The sequence below is a fragment of the Rhincodon typus genome, chromosome 2, assembly GCF_021869965.1.
Source record: "Rhincodon typus isolate 14 chromosome 2, sRhiTyp1.1, whole genome shotgun sequence".
Taxonomy (NCBI): domain Eukaryota; kingdom Metazoa; phylum Chordata; class Chondrichthyes; order Orectolobiformes; family Rhincodontidae; genus Rhincodon; species Rhincodon typus.
In genome coordinates this window covers 125,420,696-125,440,125 of record NC_063333.1, presented here as the reverse complement: position 1 = coordinate 125,440,125, position 19,430 = coordinate 125,420,696, and the positions used below count along the sequence as shown (strand labels likewise).

The window sequence follows — 19,430 nt, the reverse complement described above, 5'->3', positions numbered from 1 at the left end:
TAACAATCTCAAAACAAAATTGGAATTGAGCTGCAGGAGAACTGGAAGGGGAAGAGACTACAAGCATGAGCAAGATTTCTTATTACAATACAATGTGGAGCTGTATTTTTGCACAGAAGGGGCCCAACCCAAAACATCAACTTTTCTGCTCCTCTGATGCTACCTGACCTGCTGTGCTCTTCCACCTCTACAATATATTGTCTCTGAATCCAGCATCTGCAGTTCTTGCAACTCCAAGACTTTTTTTATTAGTCTACTTGAGTGTCTGAAAAGCATCAAAACTGATCAGCAAATAAATCACCAACCATATTACTGAGAAATCCACATAGTTTATGTAAGCAAATTCTCTCTCCGTAGGGCCAAATTACACTTAGCCAGGTATGAAGAACTTGCTACAACTTGGCAACAGTCATGTTTTAGGGGCTTGAAAGTACACAGAAAGGTACCAGTAGGCTAACCAGGTAAAGCCTCACACTGAGAGATTGACTGCTCCTTGCCTTTCCAGGTTTACCATATCTCTTAGGACATTGTTTTCTAATACAGGCTGAAATGGAGGAATATTAATTCCAAACCCTCAGAAGAGTTCTGGCCTTCCAGATACCATTACTAATGAGGCTGGCTATCATTCATTAACAAAAGAATAAAGAACAAATATCAGCACAGTACAGGAACAATCCTTCAGCCCACCAAGACTGCCGACACATGATATCTTTCTAATCTAAAAACTTTTTGCCTCTACATGGTCTGTGCCCCTCTATTCCCTGCCTAGTCATATATCTGTCAAGATGCCTAAATGTTGCTATTGTAACCCCTCCACCACGTCCTCTGCCAGCGTATTCTAGGCACTCTGTGCAAAAAAAAACTTGCCTCTCTCATCTCCTTTGAAGTTACCTCCTTTGACCTTACACCTTTGTCCCCTAATAATTGATATTTCTGCCCTGACAAAAAGACTCCAACTGCCTATTCTGTCCATGCCTCTCATAATTTTGTAAACTTCTATCAGGGCGCTCCTCATCCTTTGACATTCAAGTGAAAACAAACCAAGTTTGTCCAACTTCTCCTCATAGCTAATACCCTTCAAACCAGGCAACATCCTGATAAACTGTTTCTGTACCCTCTCCAAACTCTCCACACCTTTTTTGTAGTGTAGTGACCAGAACTGCAAACTCTAAAGAATTATGTATCTGAACTTCTAGGTCTCTGTTCTACAACACTACCCAAAGCCCTACTTTTAATTGTATAAGTCTTGCCTTTGTTTGTTTTACCTAAACGCAATGCCTCACATTTATCCAAATTAAACTCCATTTGCCACTCTTCACCCCATTGACCGAGATCAAGATCTCTTAGTAATCATAGGTAACTTTCTTCGTTGTCCATGATACCACCAATCTTGATGTCATCCGCAAACTTATGAACCATGCTTTCCATATTCTCATCTAAATCATTTATTTAAATAACAAACAAAAGTGGACCCAACACTGATCCCTGTGGAACACTGCTGGTCACACATCTCCAGTCTAAAAAAACAACTCTCCACCATCACTGTATCTCCTGCTGTTAAGTTAATGCTGTATCCAATTGGCAAGCTCACCCTGAATCCCATATGAACTAATGTTACTAATTAGTCTACCATGCGGGACTTTGTCAAAGGCATTACTAAAGTCTAAATAAATAAATCGTAAATAAATAATGTCTATCATTCTGCCCTCATCGATCTTCTTGGTTATTTCTTCAAAAAATTCAATCAAGTTTGTGAGACACGATTTCCCTCACACAAAACCATGCTGATGATCCCTAATCATTCCTTGCTTCTCTAATCACATATAAATCCTATCTCTCAGAATCATTTCCAACAACTTACCCACCATCAAAGTCAGACTCACAGGTCTATAGTTCCCAGGCTTCTCCTTACATCGCCTCTTAAACAAAGGCACAACATTAGCTACTCTCCATTCATTCAGCACCTCACCCGTATTTATAGATGATACAAATATTTCTGCAAAGGCCCCTGCAATGTCCTCTCTAACTTCCCACAAAGTCTTGGGACATACATGGTCAGTCCTGGAGATGTATCCACCTTTATATTTTCTAAGACCTCCAACATTTCCTCTTCTGTAATATGAACTGTTTTCAAACAGCAATATTTATTTCTTTGAGTTCTCTTGCCTCTACTTCTTGCTCCATGGTAAAAACTGACGTGAAATATTCATTTACTATCTCTCCCATCTCCTGAGATTCAACACAAAGATGACCTTTTTGATTTATAAGGGTTATTATTCTTTCTCTAGTTGCTCTCTTGCTCTTAATGTACTCATATAATCTCTTTGGATTATCCTTGACCTTATTTGCCAAGGTGTATCTCATATCCTCTCATTGCCTTCCTGAACTCCCTCTTAAGAATGCCTCTACACTCTTTATACTGTTGAAGAGATTCATTTGAAACCAGTTGTTCATTTCTAATCTATGATACATTTTTATTCTTGACTAGAATCTCAATATCTTTATTCATTCATTGTTCTCCAATCCTACCAGCCTTACCTTTCACTGTAACAGCAGCAGAGTGCCTCTGAACTCTCGTTATCACACTTCTGAAAGCCTCCTACTTTTCAGATGTCCCTCTACCTGCAAACAGTCTGCTCCAATCAATTTTTGAAAGTACTTGTCTCATACCATTAAAATTTATCCTCCATCAATTAAAAACTTTAATTTTTATGGCAGGCTTATCCTTTTCCATAACTTTTTTTAAAGCAAACAGAATTATCTGGAAATTATTCATAAGATTTCACTGTTGAGGAATCTCCAGCACATGACTCATCTAAAGTCAAGCACATAAGTTTTACTCAATCAGGGGCAAATTTCTGACATTGCTTGGAATATCTGGGCCAAGGAGACACAGTAGTGGTATGAATCTACATTTCCATGGGATAAGTGGAAAAAAAAACTGAAGAACATAAAGATCAACACAGCAACTTAAGCTAATGATTCAGCTTTAGTGTTGGAACAAAGCGTTCAGGCTTTCTTCCAATATGTACAGAAATTGATGTCAGTATGTAACTCAGTGCTGTGTTATAACTGATTATAAGTATATTGGAGAAGGTAATTCTTATTCTTTACCCACATCTCTGCTGTCTTTGACCAAAACTGGGAGATTTCTCCCATGCTACAGGCCAGCCAGCTTAAAGGGAGCAGCGTATGGTCTTCTAAATTAGGCTATCCAGTGTATGAAGCATTGCTGAAAAGGGTTGATGTCTTGGTCCAGGAGCATCCTCCAACCCATTTTACCCTTATTTCAAGAATAACTAAGGGTGGGACAATGATGGTGCTAATTAAGCAACTAAAATTTACAGGAAGGCAATGTCAGTAGCAAACAAACTCCCTAGAAAGTTAACAGTTAGGTATCAGAAGGCTTAGTTCATAGAATTATGAATCAGCATGATACCAAATCAGTGTGTACTTCCAGGAAATAAAAAAAAGCTGTAGTTTATATTCATGTGCCAAAATGCACAAATACCAAATAAATCATATTTTGATTCCACACAATTCTATGAACTACTTCCACCTTCAAAATCATACATTGAATGTTGTTTTCATCATAAACATTTCATGCCAACACCTGGGCATTGTGGTCATCTCGAAGATCTAATAAAATTTTACTCCTGAATATCAAAATAATGTTTTGTTTTAGAAAATAATTATGAAAATGAGTATCAAATGGAGAGATATTCCTCAATTATTTTAAATCAGATAAGTAGAAGATTTCAAATTCGACAAAATTGCCATATATCTTTTTAATTGTCCTAAGTAATATGATGGTCTAAATAAACAGTCACAATTAGGCAATATATATATCCATCAGCATAATTACATCCATTTTGTAGTTACTTACACTGACTGCAAGAACAGGCCCCACTTTGTACATACTGTAACGGTCAGTGTGTGCACATATATTGGGTATGTCATCAGTGGCACGCCCAAGTCCCAACAGCTCATTCATGTACTGACTGAAGGCTTTCATTCGCGATGAACTTCCTCCTACACATACAAACTGCCACAAAAAAGTAATAAATATGTTATTTTTATCTTTAATTCCGCAAACATAAATTCTATAATCATCATGTAGTGGTACAGGTTGTTTTCATCGTAAACATGTCTTGCCAATACTTGGCATTGCTGGTCATCCTTAAATCTAGAGAAACCTCACTTCTGAATATCAAAACAATAATGGCCAGGGGTAATGGGGTGGCCTGTAGAATTGTGGGGAAATTTAAAGGCATGTTCCTTCCCTGAGGAAGATTTCCTGGAAGCAGTTGGGCCATGGATTTGAAAATGCGCACAGCAGTGGCAGGCAGGCTACTGAGCCTTTTAATATGTCAACTATCTAATATTTTAAGGTGGTTTTCAAATTTCACACAGGGCACAGGAATCCACAGAATTTTTGTCAGCAGGCCAGCTATAAAGACACATCAGTTCAGCAGTAGGTGTGTGGTAGCTGAGGATGAAAGTCACTGAGAGCAATTGCGTTGCAACATAAGAGGCTGCGAAGCATTATAGAGTGAAAAAATCTAGAAGTATTGCAAAGGGGCTGCACAGATCAGTGATCTATTGGAAATATCTCTCCAACTCCTCAACAGAATTACAGGATTGAGAGACACTGAGATGCAAATGTTTTCTTATCAATGGGTTTGTATAGCACGGAAATGGACCCTTCGGTTCAACTCATCCATGCCAGCCAGGTATCCCAAATTAATCTAGACACATTTGCCAGGATTTTGCCCATATCCTTTCAACTCTTCCTATTCATATACCCATCCTGATTCCTCTTAAATGTCATAATTGTACCAGTCTCCATCACCTTCTCTGGCAACTCATTCCATACACACACCACCTTCTGCATAAAAATGTTGCGTCTTAGATTCCTTTAAAATCTTTCCCCTCTCACCTTAAACCAATGCCCTCTAGATTTGGACTCCTCCACCCTGGAGAAAACACCTTGGCTACTCATCCTATCCATGGCCCTCATGATTTTATAAACTTCTATAAGGTCACTCCTCAGCCTCCAATGCTCCATCAAAGGGGACTGGTAGGAAAGAAAGCAAGTAAGAGAGAGAGAAGGAGAAAGAAGGGAAGCAAAAAAATGAGGAGGAGGAATAAAGAGGGAGCTCTGATGCTACAGGGAGTAGGGCAGCAACACACAGAGGAGCAGCATTAATGGAAAAGGGTACATGGATGAGGAGGGGATAGGGGGCCACAAACAAGGCTCATGACCATCGAAGATGCTACCCAGCTGAAAGCATTTACCATAATAGAATTTAATTCATGGAGAAAACACTACAGTGACAACAAAAACGGCATCTATCCAGGCAATGTATCAGAGCTGTACTAAATGCTGAGGAGAATATGAGGTAAATGAGATATGGTGACCGTCCATTGTGGTCAATAGTGGTGGAGGTGGCTCTCACTCTTGGCACCTCAGGATGATGTTAAGGTCCATTTGCAGGTATCTGTTATTTCCCAGTCAGCAATCTATTGTGATCTATACATCAAGTTGGTAAAGCTGTCATACACAAGAGGACACGGATCATGTTAGTCAAGCAATGACAGCACTGGCATTGGGAGCCATTATGGGATTCCCCTGTTGCAGGGGGTAATCAACTGCTTTAATGTGTCTTATCCTTCACCTGGACCTCCATGTTCAACACTGGCCATGGATTAATCTTAGTTAGCTACTTATTGGAAGGTATCACGGCCTTTTCCATGAAGGTATAAACTCTGGAAGAGCTCTGCTGCTTCCATCTCCATATGTGTCAATACTGCAAGCACTGACAAGCCAACTCCAGTCTTTCATTGTTCCCTGGCAATACAAATTGAGTGAAGATGTTGTATGCAATAGCAAGAGTGGTAGAGCATGGACCTTGGTAGGTGGATATAGTAGCAGATATATAGTGAGTATGTGGTGGCAGAGAGAAGAGTGTGGCACTTACTTTATAGAGCAGAGAAGGTCATTGTCCTTCTTCTGGTGTTGCTGCCATTTTGTGGCATCAGTGAGACGATACTAACCTGGGCTACCAGAGTCTGGTCACACAGCCTGCTCTGCTGGTGCTCTGGGTAGAGGGCTTCTCTCCCATGCACCACGCTCAACCAGGACTTCCAGGTTGGAGAGCTGCACCATCTCGCCCTTCATCAAAATATTCAGATTTTGACTTTGACCCAGAACGGCAGCTTTCAAATGCCTGTGCTCATCCAGGTTCAAGTGACATTTAAATATAGAGTGGGCACCAGGAATTATGGCCTTTTGGCATTTACCCAGCGAGTGGTGAGTTGTTCCAGGAATGGTACGTGTTAGAATGGGGCGAATATCAGGCATGAGGGATGTGGACTGGGTATTTAACAAGGCTCATTTGGTGAGATACATCAAGAAATCTCACTAAGCCTTCTGGTGAGAAGCTCTCCAAAAGACTCAATGCAATTTGCACTTAGCAAATTAACACAAGGTCCAGTTCAGCACGGTAGCCTTGTATCATGCAGCATCAACTCTGACTGACCAGGGGCTCCCCTGTGAGGCTACCCTGCATTTCACTGAGGATGCTGGGGCACAGTCATACCCAATGCATTGGTTGACAATCTGGTATAACATTTCATTGGCTCCATTCATATCATCCAGGGTTATCAGCTTGCTGTTATGAATTTCATTCATCTTGCTAGGCTGCAGCAACTCATGTTTATGTAACCACTCTCTAGGCTGCTGGCTTCCTCTGTAGCCATATTGCCAGGCCTTCATTATGAGGCTTTCTGGCTTATTCCTCCTGATGTCTGGGAATAAAATGCCTCTTTGTGCCTTCAGGAGCACATTCATGGAAGCAACATTAAACTTTGTAGCCACCCTTCCTCCAACTGAAGCTGTTTCTCGCCAGCTCCCTTGTTTAGTGTCTCCTCCAATACACTCCATGTATGATGCTTTTGCTGTGAAGGCTACCATCCATTTAAGCATGGTACCTAGTTTGAGCCACCAGAAACTTCTTTCTGCTCTGCACCTACTTTTAATCAGCTCCCATGCCTGATAACCACTAATCAGATGCTGAAGACGAAATCCACTTTTACATCCTGAGCTGCCATTGCCGTCACATAACCCAAGTTGGGACCTGATATAAGGACTTCCTCCCTTCCAGTAAATTCAGCCCAGATATCATTCTGAGAGCTTACCTTGACATCACCAAACATGGCATGGAGATTGTGTGTTTTCGTCCCAAGGTCAAAGTGATATAAAACATCTTCTTCCATTGTTTCAAGATAAGGGTTTGATACATAAGCACATTTTGGTCTGTAAGAAAAAAGAGCTATTGGCTGCAGTACTCTTCTTTGTTTACTGTTTTAATAGCTGTAAAAGGTGCTTGTCAACATTTGCAATTCATTGTAACCATACTTTACTCATTCTTGAAGATCCTAAATACATTTATAAGTGAAATCATTCAGCATACAACACAGGCTATCTGCTCTCGTTGTTTAAAAAATAAATAGTATAGAGTGCAGGGGAGGATCCAGTCACTTGTGGTCCATGTAGGTACCAAAGATATAAGCAAGACGAAGATTCTGCATAGGAAGTACGAGGAATTGCTATCAATTTAAACAGCAGAGCCTCAAAGGCAATAATTATTGGATTATTATCTGAGTTGCAAGCAAACTGACATAGTGTAAAAAAGATTAGAGAAATGGGTTGCTCAAAGGCTGATGTGTGGGAAGTGAGTTCTGATTTGTGGGGCACTGGCACCAGTACTCAGGAAGCTGAGATCCGTAGCTATGGTAATGTCAACAACTGAAATATGCTGGGACTGGTGTTCCAGTGAGCTGCATAACGAGGGAAGCAGACAAGATTTTGAACTGAATATTGGGGACAAGAGATTCAATTTGGGAAAACGTGATATTTCAAAGAAATAGAAACTAAGCAAGAGAGAAAGGTACTAAATAAGACAAATTAGAAACAGTGATCCCAAGAAGGGAAAGAATGTACAACTCTAAACAGTAAGTCAACAGATAACACTAGATGTTACAAAAATGACAAAGGTACAGAACTAGAGACTCTGTATCTAAATACACACAGTATTCAGAGCTAAACAGATGAACATCCAGCACAAATAAGGAAGAATATTGGATATATAGGGAGCACAGGAAGCTAGAAACAGGTGGAGGGCTGGTTCTGTTAAGTAACCTTGGCATAAGCAGAATGGAAAGGGCTGACCTAAATTCAAAAAACCAGGATGTGGAAGCTGTTTTGGTAGAGATAAGAAATGATAAAGGCAAGAAATCACTTGCTGGATAGATGTATATGCCTCCTAACAATAACGTCATGTTAAAATGGAGTATGAAGGAAGAAATAATGGGAAATCATTGGAAAGATATGGCAATGATCAACATATAGATTGGAAAAAATCAGGTGGACTAAGATAGCTTAGAAGAGAAGTTATAGAGTCATAGAGTCATACAGCATCGAAACAAACCTTTTGGTCCAACTCATCCATGCCATCCAGACATCCCGATCCGATCTAGTCCCATTTGCCAACATTTGGCCCATATCCCTCTAAACCCTTCCTGTTCATATACACATCCTGATGCCTTTTAAATGTTGCAATTGTACCTGCCTCCACTATTTCCTCTAGCAGCTCATTCCATACACACACCATTGTCTGCATGAAAAATATTACTCTTCAGGTCCTTTTTAAATTTTTGCCCTCTCACCTTCAACCTATGCCCTCTAGTTTTGGACTCCCCGCCGCCCCCCCCCCGCTCCCCCCCCCCCCCCCCCCCCCCCCCACCACCACCAGGAAAAGACTTTGGCTATTCACCCTATCCTTGCCCCTCATGATTTTATAAACCTCTATAAGGTCACTCCTCAGCCTCCAACACTCCAGGGAAAATAGCCCCTGCGTATTCAGCCTCTCCGTTTAACTCAAACCCTCCAGTCCAATCAACATCCTTGTAAATCTTTTCTGCACCCTCTCAAGCTTAACAATATCTTCTCATCCTTGTTTTCAAATTCTATCCATTCTCATCTTTGTAATTTCCACCAGCCCTGCAATCTTCTGAGATATTTGTACTTCATTAATTCTGGCCCCTTGAACATCCCTAATTTTAATTGTTCTGCCATTTGTGACTATGCCTTTAGTTGCCTAGGCCCTAAGCTCTGGAACACCCTCCTGATATAACTCTGTCTCTCTACTTTGCTTCCCTCTTTTAAGAAGCTTCTTAACACCTACCTGTTTTACCAAGCTTTCAGTCATCTGATTACATGTAGCTCAGTATCATATTTTATTTTACCACACTCCCATGAAGTATCATGGCATTATAACAATGTGATATAAGTTTCTGCTGTTGTATTCTAAATTCTAAATCTTCTGCTGCATAGATGTGTCAGCATTACACAGGTTATTGTCCATATTCTGCCAAAATCTATATTTCTGCTAGTTAAACCAGGAGTGACCTGCTGAAATGGTAGCCCTGACAATGAAACTTATAAATGGAAATAATCTACAGAAGTGTCTTGAATATTTTAAATGATGCAGCTGTGAGTATATTTTTTATCGGCAGCTTGTTTTATCATGGGATGGTCCTTGGGAAGAACAATTGATGATGCAAGGTTTTCAAATAATTGTCTTTGTGGTTTGTATGGATGGCTCCCTCATGTTTTGTCATTGCTAGAAAGCACCAATACTGTTTCTATTAATATCCGCCAGTCTATTTCATATTTATCCAAACACAGTCAGTCTATTATTCTCCCTCTGCTGTCACAATTCCAAATCTTTGATGGAGGATGACATAGTGACAAGCCTTGTGCAAAGAATAAATAATTTGTCTCTGGTTTTTCTACCAAACTTTTGAAATCTTCATCCTTTCGTAATTGACCCACATCCAAAGGAAATAGTTTCTCCATTATCATCCTAAATATCTCTAAAAACTGGTTCTGATTTTGTAGACAACAGCGAGGCAAGAATATTCAATACCTGCTCTGAAGCTATTTACAAAGGCCTGGTAGTTTAAATCTGGGCCAAGCCAAGGGGAAGTCTTCGTGTGTGGCATCTGTGATATTAGCAAGCAACCAATCACACCGAGGAAATCCCACACAAGAAACCAAGAAGTTAAAAGCAGAATTTTGGTGAAGAGCTATATTTGACTCAAAGAGTTAACTCTGTTTCTTTCTCCTCACATGACGCCAGACCTGCCGAGTATTTCAAGTATTTTCTGTTTATATTACAGATTTCTATAATCTACAGCATTTTGTTTTTATTAGGGTTAAGAAGCTTTTATTTATCCAATCTATAAGTTAAATTTTCAGATAATAATATTAATTGAAGCTAAAGATAAATTACTTTTAAGGAATTATTTTTAAAAAGAAACATGAGGAATGTTTGCATCTAAAGGAAAAATATGACATTCCACAAATATAAAATGAGTTTTTCAGGGCCAGTGATGGCAATTAGCAACAATTATGAAGATTGTCTTCCACCTTAATAACCCAATTACACCTGTTTCAAAAGGTATAACCTTTTCAAGGCTTGTTACAGCAAGGTATATAGCATAGGTGTTCTCATAAATTGAATCCCCATTGATTGCAGTTTGGGAATGATTCAACTGTGCATCCTATAGAGAAGTGTCAAATTACTGACAACAATTTCTGAACTTCAAGGTTGCCCTGCATAAGTGCAGCCTCTAAAACTTGTTGCAAGGTAAAGTGCAAAAATAATGCCCAACACTGACAATTTTGTTGTCATTGCTACTGTAAAGTTCAGGCCATTATTTCTCCTGTTAACTTGTTTTGCTCAAAGGAGAATAATCCCAGTTCTCCAATCTTTTGCACATAAATCAAGTCCCTTACTCCTGGTATTTTCCTAGTAGTTCTTCCATGTGGTTTTGTTCTTCATGTGAATATATGTGTCCACATGCAATGTTGACCCATTCTCCATGTGATTTGGTGCCCAATCCAGAAGTTGTTAGAAATCATATAATCATATATATCTAACAATTCGTTAACTTAGCATTAATTAATTTAGTTAGACCTCCTCAGAAGACAGACACAGGATACGACCAATAGGGTACCCTTCGTTATCCAGTACTTCCCTGGAGCAGAGAAACTACGCCATGCTCTTCGCAGCCTTCAAAACATTATCAATAACAATGAGCACCTTGCCAAGATCTTCCCTACACCTCCACTTCTCACCTTCAAACAATCATCAAGCCTTAAACAGACCATTGTTTGAAGCAAACTATCCAGCCTTCAGGACAACATCGACTACAACATCACACAACCCTGTCATGGCAAACTCTGCAAGACATGTCAGATCATCGACATGGACACAACCATCACACGTGGGAACACCACCCACCACGAGCACAGCAGATACTCATGTGACTCGGCCAACATTGTCTATCTCATATGCTGCAGGCAAGATGCCCTGAGGCGTGGTATATTGGCAAAACCATGCAGATGACACGACAACTGATGAATAGACAACAATTGCTAGGCAGGAATGTTCCCTCCCAGTGGGATAACACTTCAGCGGTCAAGGGCATTCGGCCTCAGATTTTCAAGTAAACGTCCTCCAAGGTGGACTTCAGGATACACGACAATGCAGAGTTGCCGAGCAGAAGCTGATAACCAAGTTCAGCACCCATGAAGACGGTCTCAATTGTGATCTTGGGTTCAGTCGCACTACAGGTGACCCCACCACACAACAGACTCTCTCACACACACTCTCCCACACAAACATACTCACAGACACATACACGCACACACACACACTCTCACACATGTGCACATACATACACTTGCACAGACACACACATACACATGCACATGCACACACACAAACACAGACACACACGTACAGACACACACAAACATGCATGGACAGACACACACACATATACACACACACTCACAGACGCACACACACATGCACACACATGCATACACACACGCGCACACACACACAGACACACACACACACAGACACACACACGCGCACAAGACACACACACACGCACAAGACACACACGCACACAGACACACACACAAAAATCAAACAAAAATTGTCACAGCTATGTTTAAATAACTAATGGTTTGATCCTTTTTTTTATCTCTATAGATTCCTGTAACTCTACGATCCATAAAACTTCTCAGTTACCCTGGCCCTGGTGTCTTGAACAATTCTTTTATTGTTTCTCCATTGACATTCACGCCTTTAGCCATTGAGAGCCTATGGTCTGGAATGCCTCAATTATACTTCTCACAGAAGCTCTTCTTTAAAGACTATTTTTAAAATTCATTTTTAATCTAGTTTTTGACCTCCTAAGATCTGATTCTTTGGCTTAGCTTCCTTTACTTTTGTATATTCCTTCAAATCATCTTAGCATGAAAGTGAAGGCACTAGATAAAAGCAAATGATTGTTGATGTGATTAGTGTTAATGTAGGACTAATGCTGTCCACCCGAGTTCTTAATTATCGTTAAAACGAATAAACAAAGGCCTTGAGTTATTTTCCATTGCAATTCAATTTTGCCTACTGGACTTAATGTGTAGCATCATTAGAAATGTGCAGATAGAGATTTCATTCAGTGATACCTACAAATTGCTAAGTTAAAGTACTGCAGAGTCATAGAAAATAACTTAATCTAAATGACAGATAATGTCCCAAAGTACTGAGCATATCCACAGAAACCACTACTTAAATAAATTTACTGCAGTGACAGACTGTGTATTTAAACATATAGGATTTTTAAAATTGAGCTCAAAGATGCTAAGAACGCTGCAGTTGCAAGCATTGTCCAAGTCACATACAGCTGGTCCCAACATATGGCCCATTATGCTTTCATAACAAGTTTACAACATGTGATTTTCTATATTGATGGGACGGAATACCCAGCAGTCATTTAACAAGACTTTGGTTTTGGTATAAAAACACTTCAGCAGTGAAGTTAAAAGCCATGAATCCGATACACTACAAAATTCCAATCCATCATTGGCAGGTTGGATGCTAGAAGCTTAGATAGAAAGGAGAAAGGGAAAGATGAAAGTAAAAAAAAAATAGGAAATTAAGGGAAAGCAAAAGAAAGGAAATAAAAGAGGGAAGGAAAGAAGAGGGGAAAAAAGAAACGAGGATAGTAAAGGGAACTGTTGTGAATATTTAGTTTGTAGTTCATGTATTTCAGAAAATAACTTTTAGTTTTAGGATTTGAACTCAAGTGCAGAAAATAGGGTCCTATTTAAGAAATTAGTAAAAGTGGCCCTGAGGTAAATACAATAGTTCCACCACTTTTGGAGTATTGCATGCAATTCTGGTCTTCCTCCTATAGGAAGGATGTTGTGAAACTAGAAAGGGTTCAGAAAACATTTACAAGGATATTGCCAGGGTTAGAGGATTTGAGCTATAGCGGGAGGCTGAATAGGCTATTTTCCCTGGAGCTTCAGAGGCTGAGGGGTGACCTCATTGAGGGTTATAAAATCATAAGGGACATGGATAGGATAAATAGGCAAGTGGAGTGGGGTGGGGGAGTCCAACACTAGAGGACATTGGTTTAAGGTGAGAAGGGAAATATATAAAAGGAATCTATGGGGAAACTTTTTCACATAGAAGGTGGTGTATGTATGGAATGAGCTGCCAGAGGAAGTGGTGGAGGCTGGAATAGTTATTACACTTAAAAGGCATCTGGTTGGGTATATGAATAGGAAGGGTTTACAGGGATATGGGCCAAATACTGGCAAATGGGACTAGATTAATGTAGGCTATCTGGTTATCATGGACAAGTTGGACTGAAGGATCTGTTTCCTTGCTGTATATCTCTATGAATCTAATTAATACAAGATTGGGGTGTATGACCCCTAACCTCTTAGGTAAACATGGCCCTAACCTTTCAGAAAAGTAAGATTATAAACAGGTGAGCTTACTTAGTTAAAAATGACTAGAAACATGATGTTTCAATCCTTGCAGAAAGAAATGTTTATAGCTCTGGTATTAAGAGCTACATTGGTTTAAAAGCATTCAGCCAACCCTGAAAGGTTGTAAAATCTATTCATTTTATTAGATCAAAGAGCGAATTTTAAGTGGGGGCCTTAGCTTCAAGGTCTGTTTGGGGACATCCCTGAAATAGGCAAAGGTCTGCACTAGGAGTCCAACTTAACCATAGATGAAAGTATAAAGAGCACCAAACATGCAAAATGTGTCACAGCCATGTGTACATGTCTTGAACACAATTAATATGAGTGAATCTCATGATTATATGTTGTTTTGCATATATTTCAGACCCAAAATCATGTAATCATGCTACAGAAAGTTGACTTTATCGAGTTGTACTCCCTGCTATGGACCAGACAAAACCCCTTTCAAATATATCAAGGAGATAGCCTAGGCCATAACTTCTATCTTCTTTAAAGGCAGGTATAAGGTGCTGCGTTCCAGATGTAATTCGAATAGTTATACTACTTGGCTTTAAGCAAAATACACTTTATTCTTACTCTACAGTTAAAATACAAACAAAAGAAAGAAGAATTCGTCTCTTTTTAACTCTGTTGTAAAACTTAACAGAATAATAGATTATTTAACTACTAAACAGAAACTGTTCCAAAATAACAATATCTCATAAACACACACTTGGCAAAGGCAAATTCAGTAAAATACATTGTCTCACATGCAATTTTCCAGCCAGGTGGAAAGAACATCAAAAGAAACTTCTGGCATATGGGGAGAACTTCAGCTATTTTCTGTGGCAAACAGATGCAAGAGCTTCCAAACCCCAGAAACTACTAAAATCAAAACTAAAACTCTGGTTCTTTGGGAGCCTACCTCCACCCATTCAGGCTGTTTCTATTATTTCAACTGTTAAAAAAACCCAAGCCTCACAAACTGATACTTCATTAGCTTGGAGCAGATGGCTCATCACCTCTGTCTGAACACTCTCCATAAAAAAGGACAAAATACACTTCTTAAAGCCATAGTTTTTACATATACTCCCTTAAAAACAAAAATGAACCATCAACACACAAAGATGGCTTCATTTTGAAAATCCTTTAGTCGTAAGCTATTAGCACACTATTTTAATATAATGCCCTCTGATCCTAGATTCTCCCACAAGGGGAAACAACCTTTCTGCACCTACCCTGTCAAGTCCTCTAAGAATCTTATATGTTTCATTAATTCATTCTTATATATTCCAATGAATACAGGCCCGATCATCTCAACCTCACCTCAAAAAATAGTCCCTCCATACCTAATATCAGCCCAGTGAACCTTCTTTGTATTGCCTTGAATGCCCGTGTATCTTTCCTTAGATAAGACAGCAAAACTGCCCACACAGCTGCGGTCTGACAAGTGCCTCGTACAGTTTTATCAAAACCTCCCTTTTTTCATACTCCATTCCCTTTGAAATAAAATCCAAAATTCCCAATGAATTTGGATGCTATTTGTTTTGTGTTTCATGGATGAGGACTCCCAAATCCGTCTGTTCCATAGCTTTCTGCAGTCTTTCTCCATTTAAGTAATATCCAGGTAATATCCAGTAAAATCTTTCTGCCAAAATGAAATTGCAATAATTATCTTCAGCAGCAGAGTAGCAGCTTAAGCCACACTACATCATAATGAACTACAGCAAGAAAAAATATTGAAATTAACACTAAATTAAATTGCTGTTCCTATATTAAGAAAAACTATACATGTGACTAATAGATAATCATTAGTCTGTAGGAAGCAAGTGAATTTGAGTAATAATACAGGTCAAAACAGAATGCTTAATTGAGGAGCTTAGTCGCTTTAGATTCCTGGACATGCGAATTACAGTAAAATTAGATTAATAGGAAGTTTATTGGATATGATTATGAGCAAGGATTTTGATGACAGTGAATGTATTAGACACAGCTTCTACAAGAACCAGAAATTATACTAATGCTCTGTCATAGCGATCTTGTCAAAACAAAAGATGTTACCATGATATAATGCTATGGTATTCAATGATAGAAAGAACTGCAGATGCTGGAGTCAGAGTCAATACAGTTTGGAGCTGGAGGAACTCAGCAGGTCAGGCAGCATCAGAGGAGCAAGGGAGTCAAAGTTTCGGATCTGGATCCTTCATCAGAAGGCTTGACCTGCTGTGTTCCTCCAGCATCACACTGTATTGACTATGGTAATCAATGATATTTAAAAATTTGAAGAAATTAGGTTAATAAGTAATGAAATCGTGTTGACCAGATGAAAGGCTACAATTACTGACCGCTGGGAAACTGAAGAAAAGAAATAATTTAAATCAATGCAGCACTTTTTTCTGATCCCATGACACCAAAATGCACTTTACAGCCAATGAAGTATTTTTGACGTTGCAGACACAATTGTAATGCATAGAAATACAACAAACAATTTGTACAGCAAGAATCTCAAAAATAACGTAATAATTTGCTTGTAATTGGTTGAGGGACTAAAAATTGGCCAGGCTATTGAAAGAATTCCTTTTTGAATAATATTAAGAGATTATGGCCTCTTGAGAAGACACATAGGACCTCAGTTTAAAGCTTTATTTAAAAGATGACAGCTCTGAGTAGCAAACCTCTGAGTACTTTTCTGAAGTTTAATGTCAATTGCATGCTCGAATATCTGTAGTGGTCTTGTGCCCATGACCTTCTCCTGAGCACATGGATTAGATGACACTTTGAGGAAATAAGTTTTGAATAATAGACATTCTACTCTTTTAAATGTAAACCATTTACAGTTTGGACAGCCCTGATAGGGCACTGTAATTAAAATCAAAAGGTTAATGGAAACTTATCAAATACATAGTATGTATTCTATGCTCTCTGTGAGAATACAAGAAAATGTAGTGTGGATTCTGCTTTCCTCAGTGATAAGTGTTACTTTTTACGAACTGTACACAGAGACGTTCCAGCACCAACACTGAAGGAGAAGGTGTTCCTTAGTCAGGTTACAACTGCTTATTGTAAGATTTGCAATTCGCAGTTGCCATAAATGAAACCAGATTGAAATAACCATAACTCGTAATGGCACTGAAGGAGGCATTTTGGCCAGCTCTCAAAAATCCAAGTGAGCTCCATTTCTAGGTCAATCCTCATAGTTTCTATCTAATTTCCTTTTCAAAATAATAATCTTCTCTGCTTTCACCAACTCTTAAGAAGAATTCCAGGTCATTACCCTTTGCTATTTAAAAAGACCTCCCTCACATTTCACCATATCTGTTGCATCTCTTAAATCTGTGTTCCCTAATCCTTGTGTCATTAATTAATGGAAACAGTTTTCTTTGTTCACCTTGTCTAAACCTGTCACACCCTACAAAATCTCTCCTCAAACTCCTTTGCGTCAAGAACAACACCAATTTTCCAACCAAATTTTGTAGTTAACATCCCTCATCATTATGGAACCAAAATGGTAAATCTCCTGTGCATCCTTTCCACATTCTTTCTAATGTGTGGTGACCAGAATTGGATGCATTACTTTATCTGTTCCCTAACCAGAGCTTTGTAAGGGTTCAGCAAAACATGCAGCTTTCGTACTCTGGACCTCTCGTTATGCAGTTCAAGATGCCAAAAAAATCAGAACGCTGCCATTTACAGAAATGGATTTTAGATGGTGAGTACAGAATCTCGCTGTAGGGTGTTGAAGAGCACTGAAGAGTAAATATTTCAGTCAGAGATAGAGTGGACATGTTGCTGCACAGCATGGTGGTATAGCAACGTCCAGCTACATATGCAGAAGGTACACTCATGTGATTAAAAAACTGGCAATATGTGAAAGTCAAATAAGATGAGTATATGTATAAGTTGAGGCTAGGTTCCAGTCTACCAGCTGATACTGCCAAGGTCAGTCAAGGATCTAGTCCAATTTCAGTCCAGGGGTTAACCACAGTCAGTCAAGCCTTGGCCTGTATGAGTCCTGAGATCTATGCTGTTGGAATCCAGGGATTGGTCTTCGAGGTCAAGTGCAAACAGTCCAAAGATTACATGTAGGTCAGTCAGAGTTGTTAAGAGGTAAGTCCACAGAATGGGCCAGGGTCAGTTGAGGCTATCCTACCATGTAATTTCAGAGAGTGAACCACAATCTGTCGTGGCATTTGGGTGGCTAACAGTCAGGGAGCACACCATGGCATCCAGCAGGGTAAAGCAGGTAGCTTAAGCCTGGGAGTGGTCATCATATACTGGATTGCTGATGGAATAGAAACAATGGCAGGGGCAATAAGAGATAGTTAGGTGGAACCATGGGGGAGGGAGAGGGGGTTTCAAGCAGGTTACTGGTTACTCAGTCTCTGCATGGGGTGTAGGGTCAGTAAAGGCACGGGAACCTCAAAGAGTCATGGAGTCTGGAGGCAAAACAGGCACATTAATTGTAATGTAAAGATACTCTATTAAAATGGAAGAGGGGGCGATGTCGAAAAGAGACCAAATGGTCATCAGGGCCAATACAAGAGGAACATAAGGAATGGGAAGAATATGAGGAGTATTTCATTGGAGGCATTCTAACAAAAGCCTACTCTCAATGGAACATAGACACTTTGTTTGCCACTGTGTATTTGTTAAGTCTCAAACCTCAGAGTTCCCTATCAAATCATGACTACTACCTCCTTGGGAGCCCTCTTGCCACCCTGTGTGAGGACATAACCTGTAGGTCATTTGTTGTTGGCTCAGGGATTCCTTCAATAACTCTGCGTGATCTTTCTGTCTTTCCCCACAAGGTTCTTCTCTAATGGTACTGAGAAGGCAAATACTTGATGGAGGTCGGCGCCAGTTGGGAGCATCCATGACACGTGTGTACTGGAGCACTCATGGGTGCCTGCCTCTTTCCAAGGATGTTCACCTGTGCAGGGATGGCTGCTGAGAGGCAAGTGATATACACACCAAGCCTAGCTTACAATACAGTAAGAAATCCACAGATAGTCGCAAAGCTAAGGTACAATATTCATGCTTCCACCATGACCAAAGTGGAACAAACCACAGGCCTGAAGATGAGGTTTTAATGTCTGGACTGCTCTGGTGGGCCTTTACAGTATAGCCCATATAGGCTGACATACTTTATTGTGATATGCTGTGCCCTTCACAACTTGAGCTGACAAAGCAGGTATGTCTTGGATGCAGCAGAGGTGGAGTAGCAAGAGCAATCCTCTGAGGATGAGGCTAAGAATCAAGAATATGACCCGGGGTAGTCATCTACAAGAGGAAGACAGAGCAGTATTTCGCAGAGGCCAGAGACAACCTTATTGCCACCTGCTTCTAGGATGAGTGAGCTGGGTGCAGAAGTTGTTTGATTACTTGTCATCTGAGTTGTTCATTGGCAGGCAGTCCCCTACTTAATTTAAAGAAAAAGGTCTGACTTGTGGCCTTGCTCTGCTTCATATTTTGTGTCTCACATTAAATGCTTTATTTTTTCACATTAAAGTGTGCAATTTATCTTCAG

General features: G+C 39.8%; 1 protein-coding gene across 5 annotated transcripts in view; it reads right to left on the bottom strand.

Moving 5' to 3' along the window:
- Window positions 1-19,430, bottom strand: part of upp1 (uridine phosphorylase 1) — a 72,565-nt gene that overhangs the window by 25,482 nt on the left and 27,653 nt on the right. For all 5 annotated transcript variants that reach the window (XM_048612481.1, XM_048612518.1, XM_048612508.1 and 2 more), the window contains 2 exons: window positions 7,201-7,318; window positions 3,887-4,045 (listed from right to left, as the gene is read on the bottom strand). In XM_048612481.1, the coding sequence (XP_048468438.1) occupies window positions 3,887-4,045; window positions 7,201-7,318 (277 nt within the window). The remainder of the gene's footprint in view (window positions 1-3,886; window positions 4,046-7,200; window positions 7,319-19,430) is intronic.